The 18,839-nt window shown below is 41.6% G+C and overlaps 2 protein-coding genes across 9 annotated transcripts in view; both read left to right on the plus strand.

Moving 5' to 3' along the window:
- AMPD1 (adenosine monophosphate deaminase 1) overlaps window positions 1-6,854 on the plus strand; it is a 26,693-nt gene extending 19,839 nt beyond the window's left edge. For all 5 annotated transcript variants that reach the window (XM_045896892.2, XM_045896891.3, XM_054512667.1 and 2 more), the window contains 6 exons: window positions 2,032-2,158; window positions 2,342-2,505; window positions 3,612-3,732; window positions 4,408-4,581; window positions 4,996-5,106; window positions 5,459-6,854. In XM_045896892.2, coding sequence (XP_045752848.1) covers window positions 2,032-2,158; window positions 2,342-2,505; window positions 3,612-3,732; window positions 4,408-4,581; window positions 4,996-5,106; window positions 5,459-5,617 — 856 coding nt within the window. In that variant the 3' untranslated portion in view covers window positions 5,618-6,854. The remainder of the gene's footprint in view (window positions 1-2,031; window positions 2,159-2,341; window positions 2,506-3,611; window positions 3,733-4,407; window positions 4,582-4,995; window positions 5,107-5,458) is intronic.
- Window positions 6,855-8,179: 1,325 nt separating this feature from the next.
- Window positions 8,180-18,839, plus strand: part of DENND2C (DENN domain containing 2C) — an 84,505-nt gene continuing 73,845 nt past the window's right edge. For all 4 annotated transcript variants that reach the window (XM_045896896.2, XM_045896897.2, XM_054512670.2 and 1 more), the window contains exon 1: window positions 8,180-8,303. The gene's annotated coding sequence lies outside the window, so the exon portion shown is untranslated. The remainder of the gene's footprint in view (window positions 8,304-18,839) is intronic.

The raw sequence follows: 18,839 nt of genomic DNA on the forward strand, positions 1-18,839 counted from the left end.
GTACGTACCTCCCCATCGGAGACCCTAAAGCCTGGCTTCATCCCACCTGTCAGACCTCCTCCACACGAACGAGGAATATGCAGTCACAATAAGCTTTGTTATAGCGGCACTCAGAACTGGGGCCTGGGGGCCTGGTTTTGTCCACTCCAGGTTCAGCACTCTTGACCAGAGACAGGAGTTAAGAAGATTATTTCAGTTCAGTTCTCTAACCAGGTTTTTTGGTTTTGTTTTTTTAAAACACAGGACTTTATGCAGATCACAAAATAACTCACTGAGAATATTTAAAACTTAGCTAGGATAAGAACTATGTACACTTTATTCTATTTTTTTCTTTCTCTTGGTCTTCCTCTCTGTGTCCAGTTCATTCTTTCCCATTCTTATCTGTACTGGGATGTAGCTTTCTTGTATCAGAACCTCTAACACCATCTGCCAATTGTCTCATCCACAGGTGCTCAAGTTCTCCATAATCAATGAGTATTTATCAAAGGTATTACTACCTGCTAATTACTCATTGCCCTCAGGGATGCTCAGTATCATTGATCTTTTATCGAACTTAAGTGTTTATATATTTTCTGGCCACCTGCCCCGTGTTCTGTGTGCTCTGGCAATGCAGGAGTTTTCTTCCTGTCTCTTTAGCCAAAAAAAGTAGCTTTTTTGACTGGGGTAGAACTTTCTGTATTATATCCTTATACAGAGAGGCAGTAGCTGTGGTAGTTAGGAGCATGGACTCTGGACCTAGACCGGCAATACTTGAATCCCGGTTCTATTACTTACTAGCTGTGTGACCTCGGGCAAGTTTCATGAGCTCTCTGTGCTTTTGTTTCCTCATCTTTAAAATGGGAGCACCTGACTGGCTCAATCAGTAAAGCATGCGCCTCTTGATCTCTGGATGGTGAGTTCAAGTCCCACTTTGGGCATAGAGCTTGCTTAAAAAGATTTTTTTTTAAATAGGGTCATAAAGGTACCTAATATATTGAGTTGTTATGAGGATTAAATTCACTAATATTTCTGGCCGCTTAAAAGAGTGAATGGCATATACCGAGTGCTATATTAGAGTTTGTTAGATTGTCTCTGGCTACACTGTATCAGAAGTGTTCTTTTTTTTTTTTTAAGATTTTATTTATTTATTTGTCAGAGGGAGAGAGAAAGAGTGGCAGGCAGAGGGAGAAGCAGGTTCCCTGATGAGCAGGGAGCCCAATGCAGGGCTCGATCCTAGGACCCTGGGATCATGACCTAAGCTGAAGACAGACGCTTAACCGACTGAGCCACCTAGGCATCCCCAGAAGTGTTCTTTTTTTTTTTTTTTATTTGAGACAGAGAGCATGAGAGGGAGGAGGGTCAGAGGGAGAAGCAGACTCCCTGCTGAGCAGGGAGCCCGATGTGGGACTCGATCCCGGGACTCCAGGATCATGACTTGAGCCGAAGGCAGTCGCTTAACCAACTGAGCCACCCAGGCGCCCCCCAAAAGTGTTCTTAATAACTATTTCATGCTCACCATCTTATACACCACAAATAAATCACTGAATCTTTTGTGACACAGTTCCTCTACTCTTCATCTTCTATTTGCACTTAGCTGTGAAGGTTAATATTTTTGCCACAGAGGGTTTGTAGAAGAGATGAGGACAACTGGTTCAGCAAGAAATTTGTATTCTAGGCCCATTCTTTTTTTTTTTTAAAGATTTTATTTATTTATTTGAGAGACAGAGAATGAGAGACAGAGAGCACGAGAGGGGGGAGGGTCAGAGGGAGAAGCAGGCTCCCCGCCGAGCAGGGAGCCCGATGCGGGACTCGATCCAGGGACTCCAGGATCATGACCTGAGCCGAAGGCAGTCGCTCAACCAACGGAGCCACCCAGGCGCCCTCTAGGCCCATTCTAAACTGAATCCCTCTTTATGGTAACCAAAAAGAATGTACCTAGAATGGACACAGTCTTTTCCTGAACAAGGCATTTGGCCCTCTGGTTCCCTCATACAGGGGCTCTCAATCCTAAAAGTTATTTTCCTCCTGAATTCTCTTCATTCTTGCCTCTAGTGATGTGTTTCGATCTAAGAATTTCCTTCCACACTTCGGAAAGATGCTGGAGAATGTTTTCATGCCAGTGTTTGAGGCCACCATCAACCCGCAGGCTCACCCAGACCTCAGTGTCTTCCTCAAGCAGGTAAGCATGACCCGTTAGGCCTTCCTGTCGCTATGCATGAACCAGGACTCCCACACAGCCGTGATTCATTTTTGCTGCTTATCTCTGACCTTTGGTCCTTGCCTTTGGGAGCTGAAAGTTTGTCTGAGGACCGGGATCTTGCAGTTGGACTGACCCCATTGCATGGCTCCCTGTTCCGGACAGATTACTGGCTTCGACAGTGTGGATGATGAGTCCAAACACAGTGGACACATGTTCTCATCCAAGAGCCCCAAGCCCGAGGAGTGGACAATGGAAAAGAATCCATCTTACACCTACTATGCCTACTACATGTATGCAAACATCGCGGTGCTCAACAGCCTGAGAAAGTAAGTAGACGAGTACTGGAGCTAGAAGGAGAGGATTCCTTTTTTTTTTTTTTTTTTTTTTTTTTAAGATTTTACTTATTTAGGGCGCCTGGGTGGCTCAGGTGGTTAAGCAACTGCCTTCGGCTCAGGTCATGGTCCTGGAGTCCCGGGATCGAGTCCCGCATTGGGCTCCCTGCTCAGCGAGGAGCCTGCTTCTCCCTCTGACCCTCCCCCCTTTCATGTACTCTCTCTCATTCTCGCTCTCTCAAATAAATAAATAAATCTTAAAAAAAAATTATTAAAAAAAAAAGATTTTACTTATTTATCTGAGAGAGAGAGTACGAGAGCAGAGCGAGGGGCAGAGGGAGAGGAAAACTCCCCGATGAGCAGGGAGCCCGATTGTGGGGCTCCATCCCAGGACCCTGGGATCATGACCTGAGCCAAAGGCAGACCCTTAACTGAACCACCCAGGTGCCACAGGAGAAGGAGAAGATTCTATTTGACACACCTCTGCTCAGACATTGGCGCCCTGGGTGGTCATCCCACTGCACTGCTGGGATGCTTCTGACTGGCTCCAATCAGACCCTTCTTTCCCTTGTCTTTTTGTTTGGTTTCTTTCTTTATTTAGTAGCAGGAATGGACATTTTGGAGTCTTCAGTAACTTTCACAGTTCCTGAAATTCCACAGTTTAGGAATTGATACTAATCACTGTGCAATGTATTATAAAACTCCACATGTTACCCTTCTTGATATACTTGGGTAAGGAACAGAGGAATATTATGACAGCGTTTTCTGGAAACATTTCCCCCTCAAAAGCGTGAGCAGGAGAAATGAGAACATGGTGATATTGGTAAATTTCCTGTTGAAACTGAAGGTAATCAGATCTTGACTTTTCCTCCATACCCTCTTATCCTTTGCTGTCTCTTTTTTCAGAAGTCTGGGTTCAGGAAGAATTAAGATTATGATTTGGAATTGCCAGTCTTACTGAATCCTTTAGATGCCTCCACTCCCTTACAGAGCGTTAATTTTTTTTTCTACCTGATTTTCTTGTAAATCACTCCATGCCCAGAATTGCTGCCAGGTCCTAGTCAGCCACCTGTGATTATATGGCAATTCCCTTTCCCTAGGGAACGAGGCATGAATACGTTCCTGTTCCGACCTCACTGTGGGGAAGCTGGGGCTCTCACCCACCTCATGACTGCATTCATGACCGCAGATAATATCTCTCATGGCCTGAATTTAAAAAAGGTAAGTTGGAGGTTCTCTTTCGAGTATTTTTTATATTGGAGCTAGAGGAGTAATTTTTTTTTCCGTATCATTTTGTCACAAGTCATTATCAACACTGGCATCAAGTGAAAGCAGAACAAAAAAGATTTTTGAGGTTATGAGGTGCAGTTCATTTTACAGAGGCCAGAGAAGTCAAAGGAGCTGCTCAAGATTACCTAGCCAGTTAGTGGCAGGGATGAATGAATGCAGGTCTTCGGGCTTCCATTTTAGAATTCTGACAAGGGATAATTCAGAGGCGCTTGGCTTACCTTAAACTGGTTTACACCAGATTTCTTGTTATAGCATGTTTTCAAACGCCTCTTGTGAGAGTCAGAACTTTCTCATAGAAAAAAAAAACAAAAACCCAACTATTTCAAGGTGAAGTCTCTTCTCTGAGACAGACCATCTAACTTAGGCAATTAAAACTCAAACATTTGGTTTGACTCAATGCTTCTGAAAATTGATAATCCCAAATAAATTTATTCTAAATAGTATTTACATTTAAACACTATTATTCTTCTTTACTAAGGGATTTAAAGAACACATGATCATCTTGTTGAAAGCTAAAACTTGAGGTAGATCATGGAGTTTTAACACTTCTAGTTTGTAGCCCTTTTTCAACACCCTTAAATACTGTTTTTCACTTTTTCTTTTCAGAGTCCTGTGTTACAGTACTTGTTTTTCTTAGCCCAGATTCCTATCGCTATGTCGCCATTAAGTAACAACAGCTTATTTCTAGAATATGCCAAAAATCCTTTGTTAGATTTCCTCCAAAAGGGACTAATGATCTCACTGTCGACAGATGACCCAATGCAATTCCACTTCACCAAGGTACGTATATGGAATCTTGAGTGATACAAGCATATTTGGCGGGACTGTTGTTGCCCATCCAGAATTTTATTTATTTGAGAGAGACTGAGCCAGTGAGAGAGAGAGAGAGAACATGAGCAGGGAGAAGAGCAGAGTGAGAGGGAGTAGCTGAGGAAGAGGGAGAAGCAGACTTCCCGCTGAGCAGGGAGCCCCCCATGGGGCTCCATCCTGGGACTCCGGGATCCTGAGCTGAGCCAAAGGCAGACACTTAACCGACTGAGCCACCCAGGTGACCCTGTTGCCCAACTAGAATTTAAAAGTCAAATCAAGGGATTTCACTGTACTTTTTCTGCTGGGTGCACGTTATTATTTTTTTTAATACACTCTTTTTTTTTTCTTCTTTCTTTTTTGCCTCCTTTAAATAAATAATCCAAGGAGCCCCTAATGGAAGAATATGCCATTGCTGCACAAGTGTTCAAGCTGAGTACCTGTGATATGTGTGAAGTGGCAAGAAACAGTGTTCTGCAATGTGGAATTTCTCATGAGGTAGACCTGTCCTTGACTGGTTGCCCCTCTGCATATAGGACCTGGTAACTGAGTACTGAAAAGATAGTTGGGGAAACACATGTAGAAAAATTATCCCACAAATCATATGCCGTTACTATGGACAGGGACTAGAAAGAAGTCTTCTATCTCTCTGGCTATGCCTTTGGCAAGGCAAAAAAGAGACACTTGACTTCTCAGCAGACCATGGACATTGAGGCACTGGATGAGTGCTTTTAATGGTTTATTTTATCCTTTTTCAGTAAGATAAGGAAGGAATCTTTGTGGAAGATGTAATTATAGTCTATATCAGGATAAAAAGACAACAATCATTCTGCTTCCTTTTCTCTTACAGGAGAAAGCAAAGTTCCTGGGCAACAATTACCTTGAAGATGGCCCTATTGGAAATGATATCAGGAAGACAAATGTTGCCCAAATCCGCATGGCCTATCGCTATGAAACCTGGTGTTATGAACTTAATTTAATTGCTGAAGGCCTTAAATCAGGAGACTAAGTTAAATAAACCAAATAATAATATGGGTGAGATTTTCATTGGAGAATATGAATAGTAATAGTTACCAGTTATTGAATCTCTACTATAAGCCAATGATTATACTAGATATTATTCCACTGACATTATTTCACTTAATCATTTTCACTTTATGAAGTAGATAATATTACCTTCATTTGGGGGAAGATGAGTAAACTGAAGTTAGTGAAGTTAATAACCTGCACAAGGACACATCTGTTGAGTGGTAGCAATGGGGATAAAGGCTTGTCTGACTCCAGAGTCTCCCTGACTTTCAGGCAAAACATTTGCTCACATTTGCTCATATTTTTGCCCCACCTTAAAAACTATTAATAACTAATAATAACTTGAGGCGGGGCAAAAATTTGAGCAAATGACTTGCGAGTGGGAGACTGTAGGCTTTGGGTTTATAGAATGAAATTTGCTTGAGGCACTTGGACCATTGAAACATCCTTTTGACAGGATACAACAGAAGACTGGCGTCCTTAGACAAAAACAGGTGCTGCCCAATATAGAAAATCCATACTTATGAGCTATTACACTTAGGGAGAATTTATCTTGCAAAAGGATTCTTAGTTGTAAGGACATACTTGGCAATAAAGTTATAGTCAGCTGTCCTTGTACATTTTAAATAACTTCACTTACCAAAATAAGATACACATGTACCTTTTTAGAAACCTGCCTGTTACTCAAGACCTGCCAGGTAGAATTCCAATTAGCTAGACCATACTTCTACACATACAATTGTGTTGCCATCTAGTGGCTGGGCTGATAGTTATTTAATTTATTAAACAATTATTGATCAAACAGCTCAAGTATAGGGTGCTATTTAGACAGCAAAGGTATAAAAAATAAGATTTCATTCCTACTCTCAAGTTGTTCACAGTGTGAAATGATAAGATGGGTGCATACAAATGTGAAAAAGAACATTTTGTGAAACATCTCAGAAAGTAATGACTTTTCAAATGGAAAAAGAAAATTAAAGGCAAATTCCTGCATGTTTCCACATTCTATACAGGTAGCTGTAAGCATGGGTGTGATCCTGACAGCATGTTTATACTAGCCCTCGTGTAAGAATCCTCTCCCTGGTTTCTGAAGTTGAACTTCTGTTTGCTGACTATTTGTAAGTCCCTTGGAGAACCTGATTTTATTTTACCTTGTCCTCCATGTCATCAAAATAATACACATTGCTAAATTAAACTTTCTATTCTCAGACTTAAAAGGCATTAACTACCATTAGTTATATCTCCATCTTACCCATGAGAGGGCAGTAGAATACATACATGTTAATTCCTTTATTACAGCCATAGAACCCATGCCAGATTTGATTTCATATTTGGTACTTGGAATTCAATCGGCCTCATTTTGCCAAATAATCTTCCTGAATGCAAAGTTTGGACTTTGACATCAATTTGCATTTTGAAATAAGTTTTAAAATCATACTCTTCTAGCTTAAAATTTCATCTTAGACAACTATTTGGGAAATTTTCTAAATACGGAAAGATTTGGGGAGGGTGAAGGGGGTAGTCCATGAAGATCACTGTTCAAAATTTAGGCAAACCATATTGACATTTATTTCCTCATCAAGACACGATTTTTAAAATGTCTTGTCATTACTTTTTTTTTTTTTTTTTCCCCCACCATAGAAGGTAATTCCTGTTTGATTGTCCACAGCTCATGGTTTCACAACGGTGTGGGATATGCAGCTTTTACTGCTTTGGCTAAATTGGCTTGTGACAGTCATCTGTGATGTGTAACCAAACACCTCTCTCTCTGGCAGTCTTCTATTTTGGTACCTCTCTGTGAACAGATGTGGGAGGATTTTGGTCATCAGACCCAAGAGGCTCTGGTGGGGTGGGGTTGGGTGCGGTGGGGTGGAATGGGGCGGGACGAGGTGGGGTGGGGTGGTTAGCCAGTGCCTGGGAAACAGGCTCAACTCATCCCGACTGGCAGCCTTAGTGAAACTGGGCTGCCGGCTCGCAGTAGGCACAGCGCCATGCCCATACCCGAGTACGAGCGTGTTGCAGGCGTAGTGCTCAGGCCTGTGTGTCACAACAGGGCGTGGGGGCCGACCTCAGGCACTGCGAGTATCAAAGGCACCCTGCTCTGGGACTTCAAACCTCAGGTGTTCGGAGCGTTATTTGCATCTGTCTACGTTTCAAGTTGGCACTGGACTGCATTTGCAGTGGCAAGAGAGAATTTTATGGTTTCCTTGAGTGAGGTGCCATTTGGATTCCTCGACTAAACTAGGGGGCTGTGAAGAGTCAACCTTCATGTACAGTTCAGGTCCATCGCCGTAGGGCCAGTAGGACCGCAGGCACGGCGACTGCAATGGAGCTTTGGCTAGAGGCCTTGGCCGGCGTCCGGGGGATCAGGGTCCGGGACAAGGTTCTGGCCCAGAGGCGGACTCGAACGGGGGCGGTTCTCCTTTCGACGGTTTTCGGGCGGGGCCGGGGGCGGGCCATAGCGTGAGGAGTGGGTAGAGGAGCCAATAAGAACCGGGCATTCCCGGGCGGGGTGGGGCCGCGGCCGGGCGGGGCGGGGCCTTCGCGGGGCCTGCGGGGACCGGACGGAGCCAACCCCGAGCCGGAGCGCGGAGTCCTGGCGCCTCCGCCGAGAGGAGGAGAGCTTCGCAGCCTGGCCGCGGGGGCGGCGTGGAGATCGAGGGCAGGTAGGCACGGGGCGATCTGGGGCGGGCTCTGAGGCGGTGGCCTCGGTCGCTCGCGGCGGTGGATGTCAGATGCTGGGCGTCGGGAGCCGGACTGGCAGTGCGAGAGCGGGCCGGCGGAGGTGTCGGCCCCGGCCCCGAGGGACGCGCGAGTGTCGCAGCCCGCGCCCCGCGACGACGGGCCTTGGGAGCCCCGCTCGTGGGCCGCGGCGGCTGTGGCGGAGCCCGGCGGGCCATGTCCCCGCCGCTCACCTCGGGGACCGGGGGCGTTCGGCGCTCGGCAGTCCTAGGGCAGGGAGAGGGAGCGCCCCGTCCCGATGGAAACGCGGGGCTGTCGCCTGCCGGGGTTGACCGGGGAGCTGGAACGCCGACAGGCTCAGACGATGGACTTTTAAACATTCTTGCCTTTTGTGTGTTTTGATTCTTAACAGAATCTGACAAGCACAACATTGAAAGTCGTCCAGTAGGATTTTGATGTTAAAATCGGACAATGGAACATCTAAGAACTTTTGAGTAACTAGTATAGCAGATGATGGTTAGATGATGAGTCAAGGGCTGGAGTTTCGGCCAGGACCCACAGAACAGATGTGATACCTCGGTCAAATCGACTTTTCTGGGCCTCTGTTTTCCTTAGCTGTAAATCTGGGATGTTCGCGCCTAGGGGTATTCTGAGGGTCAAAGGAGATGAGTGAGAGTAGTCTGTAAATGTTAGGTATTGTAATTTGTGCACCAGCTGCAAGCTTATTCTGTAAAGCAACTGCTAAATGCCAGACACATAGTAGGTACTCTGTAAACCTTTACCCTGAAGCTACTGATTCACCTCCAGTGTTTTAGATAAAGTCTTAAATCTCTGTTTACTGAGTAAATAGTTTAAGCTCTCTTTTTTTCCCCCCACAAAATCACCATTGTTTGAAATGTGGTCCATTTTTTTTAAAATTTTATTTATTCATTTGAGACACAGAGATACAGAAAGAAAGAGAGAGCATGAGCAGAGGCAGACTGAGAGGGAGAAGCAGGCTCCCCACTGAGCCAGGAGCCTGATGTGGGGCTCGATCCCAGGACCCTGGGATCATGACCTGAGCTGAAGGCAGACGCTTAACCATCTGAGCCACCCAGGCGCCCCGAAATGTGGTCCATTTTTAACTGATCAATGAATTTTTCTAGAATAGCACATATTATCTACACATTGTTACTGAATTACTTATCATGAAGTTCAGGACCAAATAATCTACTTTTTTGCTTTAAGTAAATAGTTATAGTTTAAGTTACCTGGGAGTATTGCTTCAGATCAAGACTTTCATCTGCTTTTGTAAGATTTTAGTCCTTCAAAACAAAATTAATATGTAGCTGTATTTTTTTGTACAGCCTTTATTATAGACATCTGCATTCTTTTCTATGTGAATGTATGAGAGGTCTTAGGGGGAGAATGGAAATAAAAAAGGGAATAGCAGCTTGTAACCAGCAGACTTTTACTGGGGATACTTGTAGGCGTGTTCTGAAGTAATTTCCCAGGCAGAAACCAGGAAATGTAGTAATTGTGTCTCTTGGCCTTTCATTAGGGTTTTTTTTTTTATGTTGACTGTGGCAATAGATTTTTTAAAATGCAGATATAAAGGAAGAATGTTAGTTTTTTTGATGTGACAAGAGTTTTCTAAACATGGAAATTGTATTTTAAATGATCTGTCTTGTATTATAGACAAGAATTTTAGGCCACTGGATACTAAGAGCAAATCAAATGGAGTAGAGGGAAAGTTCCTGGTGAATATACTTTTTGTGTTGCTTTAAGAGCTTTAGCGTTTCAGCAGTTCAGTGGAAGATGGGTGTTTTGAAACTACTTAAAACATCATTTTAAATATGTACTCTATATATAAATTTTGCTGTAATTTATAATTTGTTCATCTTGGAGGTCTGAAGCCTTATAGTCACAGTATTTATTGAGCACCTATTATATTACAAGGCACAGTTTTAGCACTTTCATTGTATTCATGTATGAGCAGAACACAGTTCCTTCCTTCTGGAAGGTTAACACTCTACCAAGTGGGCTAAAATAAGTAGCAAGAGGGGCGCCTGGGTGGCTCAGATGGTTAAGCGTCTGCCTTCGGCTCAGGTCATGATCCCAGGGTCCTGGGATCGAGTCCCGCATCGGGCTCTCTGCTCCTTGGGAGCCTGCTTCTCCCTCTGCCTCTCTCTCTCTGTGTCTCTCATGAATAAATAAATAATAATAATAAAAAAATCTTTAAAATAAGTAGCAAGAAAGCTGTTTTTAAAACTGATGATAACATCGGGTGCCTGGGTGGCTCAGTCGTTAAGCGTCTGCCTTCGGCTCAGGTCATGATCCCAGGGTCCTGGGATCGAGTCCCACATCGGGCTCCCTGCTCGGCAGGAAGCCTGCTTCTCCCTCTCCTACTCCCCCTGCTTGTGTTCCTGCTCTCGCTATCTCTCTCTCTGTCAAATAAATAAATAAAATCTTTAAAAAAAAATAAAAAAATAAAAAACTGATGATAACATCAGTGTCAGCATTTATTGAGACCTCTTCTGAGCCAGACAGTGTTCTAAATTCTTTACATGCATTAGCTTATTTAATCCTTACAACAGCATCATGAGGGGGTGTCGTTGTTTCAGTGTCTTCATTGAGAGACATAGAGGTTGAGTAACCCCCTGTCAAACAGCCTAGGCAGCAAAGCTAACATTCAGACCAGACAGACTCCAAAAGTCCTAATCCTAACTTGTGCATTGTAGTAAGCTTCAAATTCTGTGAGTGGAATACCAATAAAATCCAATGTATGTTTAAAAGAGAGTTCTGTAAAGAACTTCTTCAAAAAAAAGGAAAGAAAGAGACATGGAGAGAAAGAAACTGGTATTGCAAGATGTGGATGGAGGTTTGTCCAACCTACAATTTAATTATACTTTGTATATAAGAGCATTTTCTCCCCCTGGTGAATGACGGGATTCTTTTTGTTTCTAAACTCACAGTCACTCAGTTACTACAATTATGGCATTATCTTAATAATAGAAGAGGTGATTATTTTTCAATAAGAAGTTTAAAATGTCTGTTCTCAGACCATAAGTTAAATGTTAGATTCAAGAAAAGCAAATGCTTCCCTGCCTTCAAGAAACTTATAACCAGATATGTAAATAAATCCCTACAATTTCAGTGTGATAAAGAGTTATAACAGAGATAGAGATAGAATTTAGTGGGTACAATGATGAGGGAAAATAATTCTACATATGATAAGGAGGAAGATTAGAGAGAAGATACCATATTTGAATTTGACTTTGAAGGATGAATAGGAATTAACTGAGTTGGGGAAGGGAATAGAAGATGTGGATGAAAACAGGAATATTATGTGAAAGTATATGGTATTTGTGAGGAATATGTTGTAGTTTATTGACGAAAGATCAGAGTGTGGGCACCTAGGTGGCTCAGTTGGTGAAGCGTCTGCCTTTGGTCATGATCGCAGAGTTCTGGGATCCAGTCCCATGTTGGGCTCGCTGCTCAGCAGGGAGTGTGCTTCTCCCTCTCCCTCTACTCGTCCTCCCCGCTGCTCGTGAGGGCGCTCTCTCTCTCAGATAAATAAATAAATAAATAAATAAATAAATAAATAAATAATTTTTAAAAATCTTAAAGTCTATTTAGAAAAAATAAAGGTCAGAGCATATGGAGATGAGAGGCTGGGCTAAAGGGGATGGTGCTTGGAAATAAACTGGAAAAAGAAAACTGCTGAGCTTGATTGCTAAACAGGTTAGGATCACTGAAATTGCTAGAAATGAGGTAAGCATGGGGTTTCAGTGCCTCTCATTTGGCAAAATTGTTCACTATAGAATGTGGTGTTATAGGTAGTTTTAATACTTTGAAATACAGGATGTGTTATAAAACAACATATGGATATAGCTAAGTACAACGTTATGACTCAGAAAGAGAAAAAGAAGTCGGCTGGGGCCACACATTGAAGAGCTTGTGTACCATGCTAGGAACTTTGGACTTGATTCTAAAGATAATGGAGAGCCAGTGAAGGATTTTAGGTAATGGAGACAGATAAAGCGGTGGTACGGGAAGGAGGCTGGATTGGATGGAGAGAGGCAAAAGGGAGAGAGATAAGTTAGAAAGCTAATGGTATTGAAATAATCCAGATAAGAGACGATAAAGGCCTGGAGTGGGAAAATCGGAATAGAGGTGAAGAGGAGAGGACAGGTTGATGAAGATATAGAATTTATAGGGCTTAAAAAGTGATTGGCTTTGAAGGTGAACAGAAAAGTAAGTGACTTCGTTTCTTAGCTCAGGAAACTGTGGATAGAGGAACTTGCTTTACTTTTTTAATGTGGGAGAAAGAGCATTGTTTCAGTTTTGAACATCTTGAGTTTGAAGTGTCTCTGGACACTTCAGGTAGAGATGTCGGGAGGATCCAGAGCCCAGGAGGGAGGCTGAGATTGGTGATTGAGATTTCAGAGTTAGCGAATAAGTGGTAATTGAAGCCATAAGAGCAGATGAAATTGCTCAGGGAGAGCATATGGAACTAGAAGAGAAGAGGGCCAGGGATAAATGGTTTGCTTTGTATGAGTGGAAGGGATTACTGATTGATTGATGCTAATTTTGTCTTATAACTTGTAATTATAAATCAATAAGATGGGTTTTAATTGAAGGTTAAGCAACTTTTACAATCCAGTGAATCCTGTTCTTTTAAAATTTTATTGGGGTTGCGCCTCGCTGGTTCAGTTCGTGGAACATGCAACTCTTCTTAATCTCGGGGTTATGAGTTCGGGCCCCACGTTGGGTACAGAGATTACTTCAAAATAAAATACAAAACTAAATTAAAAATAAAATAAAATTTTATTTGGGAGTCACTCATTTATTCCAAAAACATATTGCCTGAAGTATTATTGGAGTTCCTCTTTGTAAAAAAAAAAAAAAAAAGACTTTACAGCGTATTCACAGCCACACAAGAAAGATCTTCTAGTTTTATTATGGAATTATTTTTCCTCCTCTGTACTTTCTTTTTTTCCTTTTTTTTTGGACTCAACAACTCTGAGATCAAGACCTGAGCTGAGATCAAGTCTGACGCTTAACTGACTGAGCCACCAGGTGCCCCCCCCCCACTTTCTATTTCCATGCATAGATAGCCTATTTATCTTGAATCAAAGCTATGAAAACATGACTATACTCTCATGTGATTGGAAGTCTGAGATAGTGCTCTTTTCCAGAAGAGATCTTTGCTTCCGGTAAATATAAATTATTATTATTATTTTTAAAGATTTTATTTATGTATTTGACAGAGAAAGACACAGTGAGAGAGGGAACACAAGCAGGGGGAGTGGGAGAGGGAGAAGCAGGCTTCCCATTGAGCAGGGAGCCCGATGTGGGACTCGATCCCAGGACCCCAGGATCATGACCTGAGCCGAAGGCAGACGCTTAACGACTGAGCCACCCAGGCGCCCATAAATATAAATTATTAATACATGTTTGTTGGTTGATTCATCTTGATAACCAGTCTTACTCAACTTTGGCTCCAGGTGGCTTAGCCATTTCCAGAATTCATACTCATAATTAAAGAATGAAGGTTTGCCACCACTGAGGAGACTCAAAAGAATGTGTTATGGCTTTGAAAGCATTTTCAAAAATGGACTTTCAAGAATATTTTCCTAATTTGTAATATCATTCAAATAAATGTATGGTCTCTTAAGGCAGGGAGTGGCAAGCTTTTTCTGTAAAGGGCTAGACAGTAAATATTTTAGACTTTGTGGGCCATACATCTCTGTCAGTACTCAATCCTGCTGAAAAGAGCCATGGACGATACTTCAATGAAAGAGCATGGGCTGTGTTCCAATTAGAGTTTATTTATGGACACTGAAATTTGAATGTCATATAATTTTCACATGTCACAGAATATTATAGTTTTTTGATTATTTTTTCAACCATTTAAAAATAAAAACCAGGGGCACCTGGGTGGCTCAGTCGTTAAGCGTCTGCCTTCGGCTCAGGTCATGATCTCAGGGTTCTGGGATCGAGCCCCGCATTGGGCTCCCTGCCCCCCCGGGAAGCCTGCTTCTCCTTCTCCCACTCCCCCTGCTTGTGTTCCCTCTCTCGCTGTGTCTCTCTGTCAAATAAATAAAATCTTTAAAAGAAATATTCTTGGGGCGCCTGGGTGGCTCAGATGGTTAAGCGTCTGCCTTCGGCTCAGGTCATGATCCCGGGGTCCTGGGATCAAGCCCCGCATCGGGCTCCCTGCTCAGGGGGAAGCCTGCTTCTCCCTCTCCCCACCCCCCACTCTCTAATAAATAAATAAAATATTAAAATATAAATTTCTGGGGCACCTGGGTGGCTCAGTCGTTAAGCGTCTGCCTTCGGCTCAGGTCATGATCCCAGAGTCCTGGGATCGAGCCCCGCATCCGGCTCCCTGCTCAGCGGGAAGCCTGCTTCTCCCTCTCCCACTCCCCCTGCTTGTGTTCTCTCTCTCGCTGTGTCTCTCTCTGTCAAATAAATAAATAAAATCTTAAAAAAAAAAAAATTCTTCACTACATCTGCGACTAATGATGTACTGTATGTTGGCTAATTGAATTTAAATAAAAGTAAAAATAAAAGTTCTTCAAAGTTGCACCTCCTGCTGGAAACATGTGAACATTTTAAATTCATCCTCTACTTCTCATATAGAGTAGGTGGAAAATATTCCCTTTATTGTTTTGGAACCTGAGACACAGAGAAATAGACTAACTTGTACAATGTCAGGATCAAAAGTATGTTTGAAAATATTTTTCAGTATTCAGTGCTCCTTACTAAACCAGTAAAACAGTGATCTGTTTGCCTCAGTGAAAGTGGGGATATTGAAAACTGGATGAAATAAAAGACCAAAACTTGAAGGAGTGTCCTGCACTGGTTCCCAGAGGGTTAGACAGGATGGAATCTTTTTTGTCTTTTTCCTCTCTAACTTAAATGACTAATTTTTATCCTAAGGAAAGGAAAACATGAAGTTTTTCTTCACTTCAGTAAATGATGGTGATACAAGAGAAGGAAATTTAAAGGACTTTTTCACATCTAGCTATTCCAGATGTTTTTCTGCACCCCCTATTTTGAGAAGGAAATTCAATATTTTTTTCCTTATAAGTTTTAGATTCCTGGGTAGCAGCCTGAAAACAGACTTTTTAGCGTTCAGCTTGGGCAATATTAAGCCACTTATATTAGTTAAAGGTTATTATTTATGCTCTATTTTTTTAAAGTAAGATTTCTGACTTTCAGGGTTTTTATAGCATGATAAATGTTTACAACGGAGGACATGGAGGAAAATTATTAGTTTTCCTTCAAAGTTTAAATTCATAGAAATGGCATATGTGTGGATTTTTTTCTGTGTGGATATTAAAATTTAGGACAGACTGGTTTGTGTGTGTTATTCTTGCAGCAACTTAAAAGAGATGTACTTTTTTTTCTCTTTCTTTTTTCCACTGGAGTGAAAAAAACAAGAATCTCCAGCTATCTAGGATATGTTTGAATTGGTTACTTAGTAGTATGAAGCATAATTTTATATTTAAATAATTATCTGTATTCTTTGATACTCTGACTATATAAGAGTCTATTAAAGCCTGTGGTAATAGGACCTGCTGGGAGGAAGTACCAGCCTGCTCTGCAACAGTGTTTACTGCAAACTCCCTTTTCCCTGGTCCCTACTTCCACTGTAAAGGATAGCAGGGAACAAAAGAGGAACATTATGTGAGTTAAAGTGGTGGTCCATTTGCCACCTAATCATAATGCAGTGGTTATCATTGCACAGTTCAATTAGATTAGCATAATTCAAGGTCAAGCAAAATGTAGCAAAATCATCTTGGCTGCTGGTGAAAATGGTGTCATGCTGTCTAACCAAGTCTTATTTTTGAACCTTAAATGCATTCTTTGAAGAATTTATCTATTTGAGAGAGAGAGAGCATGAGGGAGCCTGAATGGGGGGAGGAGCAGAGGGAGAGGGAGAAGCAGGCTCCTTGCTCCAGGGCTTGATTCCAGGACCCCCGAGGTCATGACTTGAGCCCAAGGCAGATGCTTAACCGACTGAGCCACCCAGGCGCCCCTGTTAATTGTAATTTAAAAGCAAATTAGATCAATTTGCCTGTAGAATTTATTATTTAATTATTAGAAGAAGAAAGCATGAAGTAAAGAATCCAGAAACATGTTCAACAGCTGCATTTGGAAGTAAAAAATGTTGAGAAAAGAGTGAATTGAGAAAGAGTCTAAGACTTTCAATGAAGATTATTTAAAATATGGGTTTATCCAATGTGCAAAACCTGACTAAAATGACAGGTTTTCGTATTAATGTTTTTGTATTTGTATTAATGTTGCAGATGAAAGCTAAAAATCTTGAAAATTAAAAAGATTCTTGGAAACACAGCATACTGGACTTTTCAGTAAGCCTTTTCAAATATTTTCAAAGAAAAAAATGTAAAATTATCTCAGCTTCCTTTTTATTCAAGGACCATTCCTGGGAAAGATTCATTATTGTTTTATTTAGTTGCCTATCAGTGCCATAAGAGAAAAATGGCTACATACCTCTTGGAAAAAAGTATTCATCTAGAATGCATGGATGAGGGGCACCCGGGTGGCTCAGTCGCTCAAGGGTCTGCCTTTGGCTCAGGTCATGAACTCAGGGTCCTGGGATTGAATTCCCTGCTCAGCAGAGAACCTACTTCTCCCTCTCCTTTTGCCCCTCTCCCCGACTCCTGCTTATGCTCTATCTCAAATAAATAAAATCTTAAAAAAAAAAAAAGAATGCATGGATGTTATGTTTATGATTTTTTGATGATAAATCAGCTGAAAATTAAAATTTCACTTCTTAGTGATGGCATACCTCCATTTTGTACCATTATGGGATGTTTCATCAATGCTGATGAGGTGGCTATAGTCTGGTACAGATATCACAGTCCAAAGTGATGGGATCACTGATATTATAAGTTTCACTGTGCTTTTAATTTGTCAAGAAAGTGAATTTTTGTGGCTTAGTTCTCCATTTACCGTGAAGAATGATTATATGACATTGCTTATCATCATTTTGTATTAAGATCAAAGAATTTCCACTGCAAGGTAGAATGTAGTACTATTTTTGCGATTCACATCAACTTACTGTTTCAACTAGGATTTTCAACCCTGACCCAATTTAAAGCAAAAGAATAAAAGACTCTATAGTAAACCTGATAAGTATATAACATTGTCTTTGTGTTTTCCAGACTGGAATTAATTTATGAACAGGGAAGGTCACCCGTTGCATTACACTGAATCTTTTCTAATTTTAATATTATTTATTTTGGAATTTTAAATGTATTTGCATCATGGGAACATAATATTTGATATTAACTTTATGTTTTACTTTATCATATGTAGTGAGTGTAATTATTCTGTGCACCTTCTGTTTCAGAGGTGTGTGTGTGTGTGTGTGTGTGTGTGTGTGTGTGTGTGAGACAACAAATGTATTTCTTTCCAGGGGTTTGGTTAGGACAGTTCATGAAACACTGGCCTGTAGTACAAGAGGGAGGACTTGACTCAATAGGCAGTCCTCTCTCACTAAGCAGGCTCAAGAATCTTAGGGATGGTGTGTGCATATTCTATAAAACCAGACCAACATACACTTCTGCTGTTACTGCCCTTAGATGATCCTCTTTGGTTTTCCATTCCTCCCCAGAAAAATTATGATCTCCCGCTCTCCCTGTGGATATTACGTGTTCCTACTTTCCTTGTGTTTATTGATTCCCTCAAGCCCACTTTCTCCCCACAAACAGGCCTCTCCTTCACCCAGTGCCTGAGACTTCAGTTTTGTCCTCATCATATTACCAGGTTGCTTGGCTCCACTGATCTTCCATTATGCACACCAAGAAGCAAGGCATTCCCCTGAGTGGAGAGAATCACTAGTTTTCCTGTCTTTGGCCCCAGCTTATTTTGTTCACTCTTGTGCCCAGCTTTAGGAAGGAGATGAAGAATGATGTAGGCCAGACCCTGTGTGAATCATGCTATCAAACTTCAATCAGATATCCAACCATAAACCTATAAACTATCCACCTTGTTGAGTAGCTCTTAAAGATTTTAACCTCAAGCAGCCAGGCCTTTTCTCTAAAATAGCCAGGCATTTTCTTTTCATAGATTAAGGCCTGGTACACCATGAGCAGGCTTCATTGACGTGGTATGAGAAAGTTTACCTGACTTGGTCTGAGTCTTCATTATACTATACGCACCGTCTCGTCTTTCTCCCACTTCTAAGCCTCTTTCTTCCATGAGACTTAACTTTCCCCAAACCCTCTTCCAAGTATTTATCCTTTATTTTTTTTTTTGGCTGCAATTTTAAAAAATGTATAGGTTTTTCCCCAGCTTTAAAACATTGTGTTTTGTTTGTTTTGTTTTGTTTTAATTGCTTGCCCCTTTTGTTTTTATTCTTCTCACTGACTTTACAGTAGATGTTGTATTCATCGTTGCTCCATTTGCTCACTGATTGCCTTCCTTAGCTTTAGCTAGCTATTATCTGCCCTTACTGTCCTTTTGACACCATTCATTAATGCCCTCTCATAAAAAATAAGGAC

The sequence above is a fragment of the Mirounga angustirostris genome, unplaced genomic scaffold, assembly GCF_029215605.1.
Source record: "Mirounga angustirostris isolate CCGP_5_RB_7025 unplaced genomic scaffold, mMirAng1.0.hap1 SCAF_4, whole genome shotgun sequence".
Taxonomy (NCBI): Eukaryota; Metazoa; Chordata; class Mammalia; order Carnivora; family Phocidae; genus Mirounga; species Mirounga angustirostris.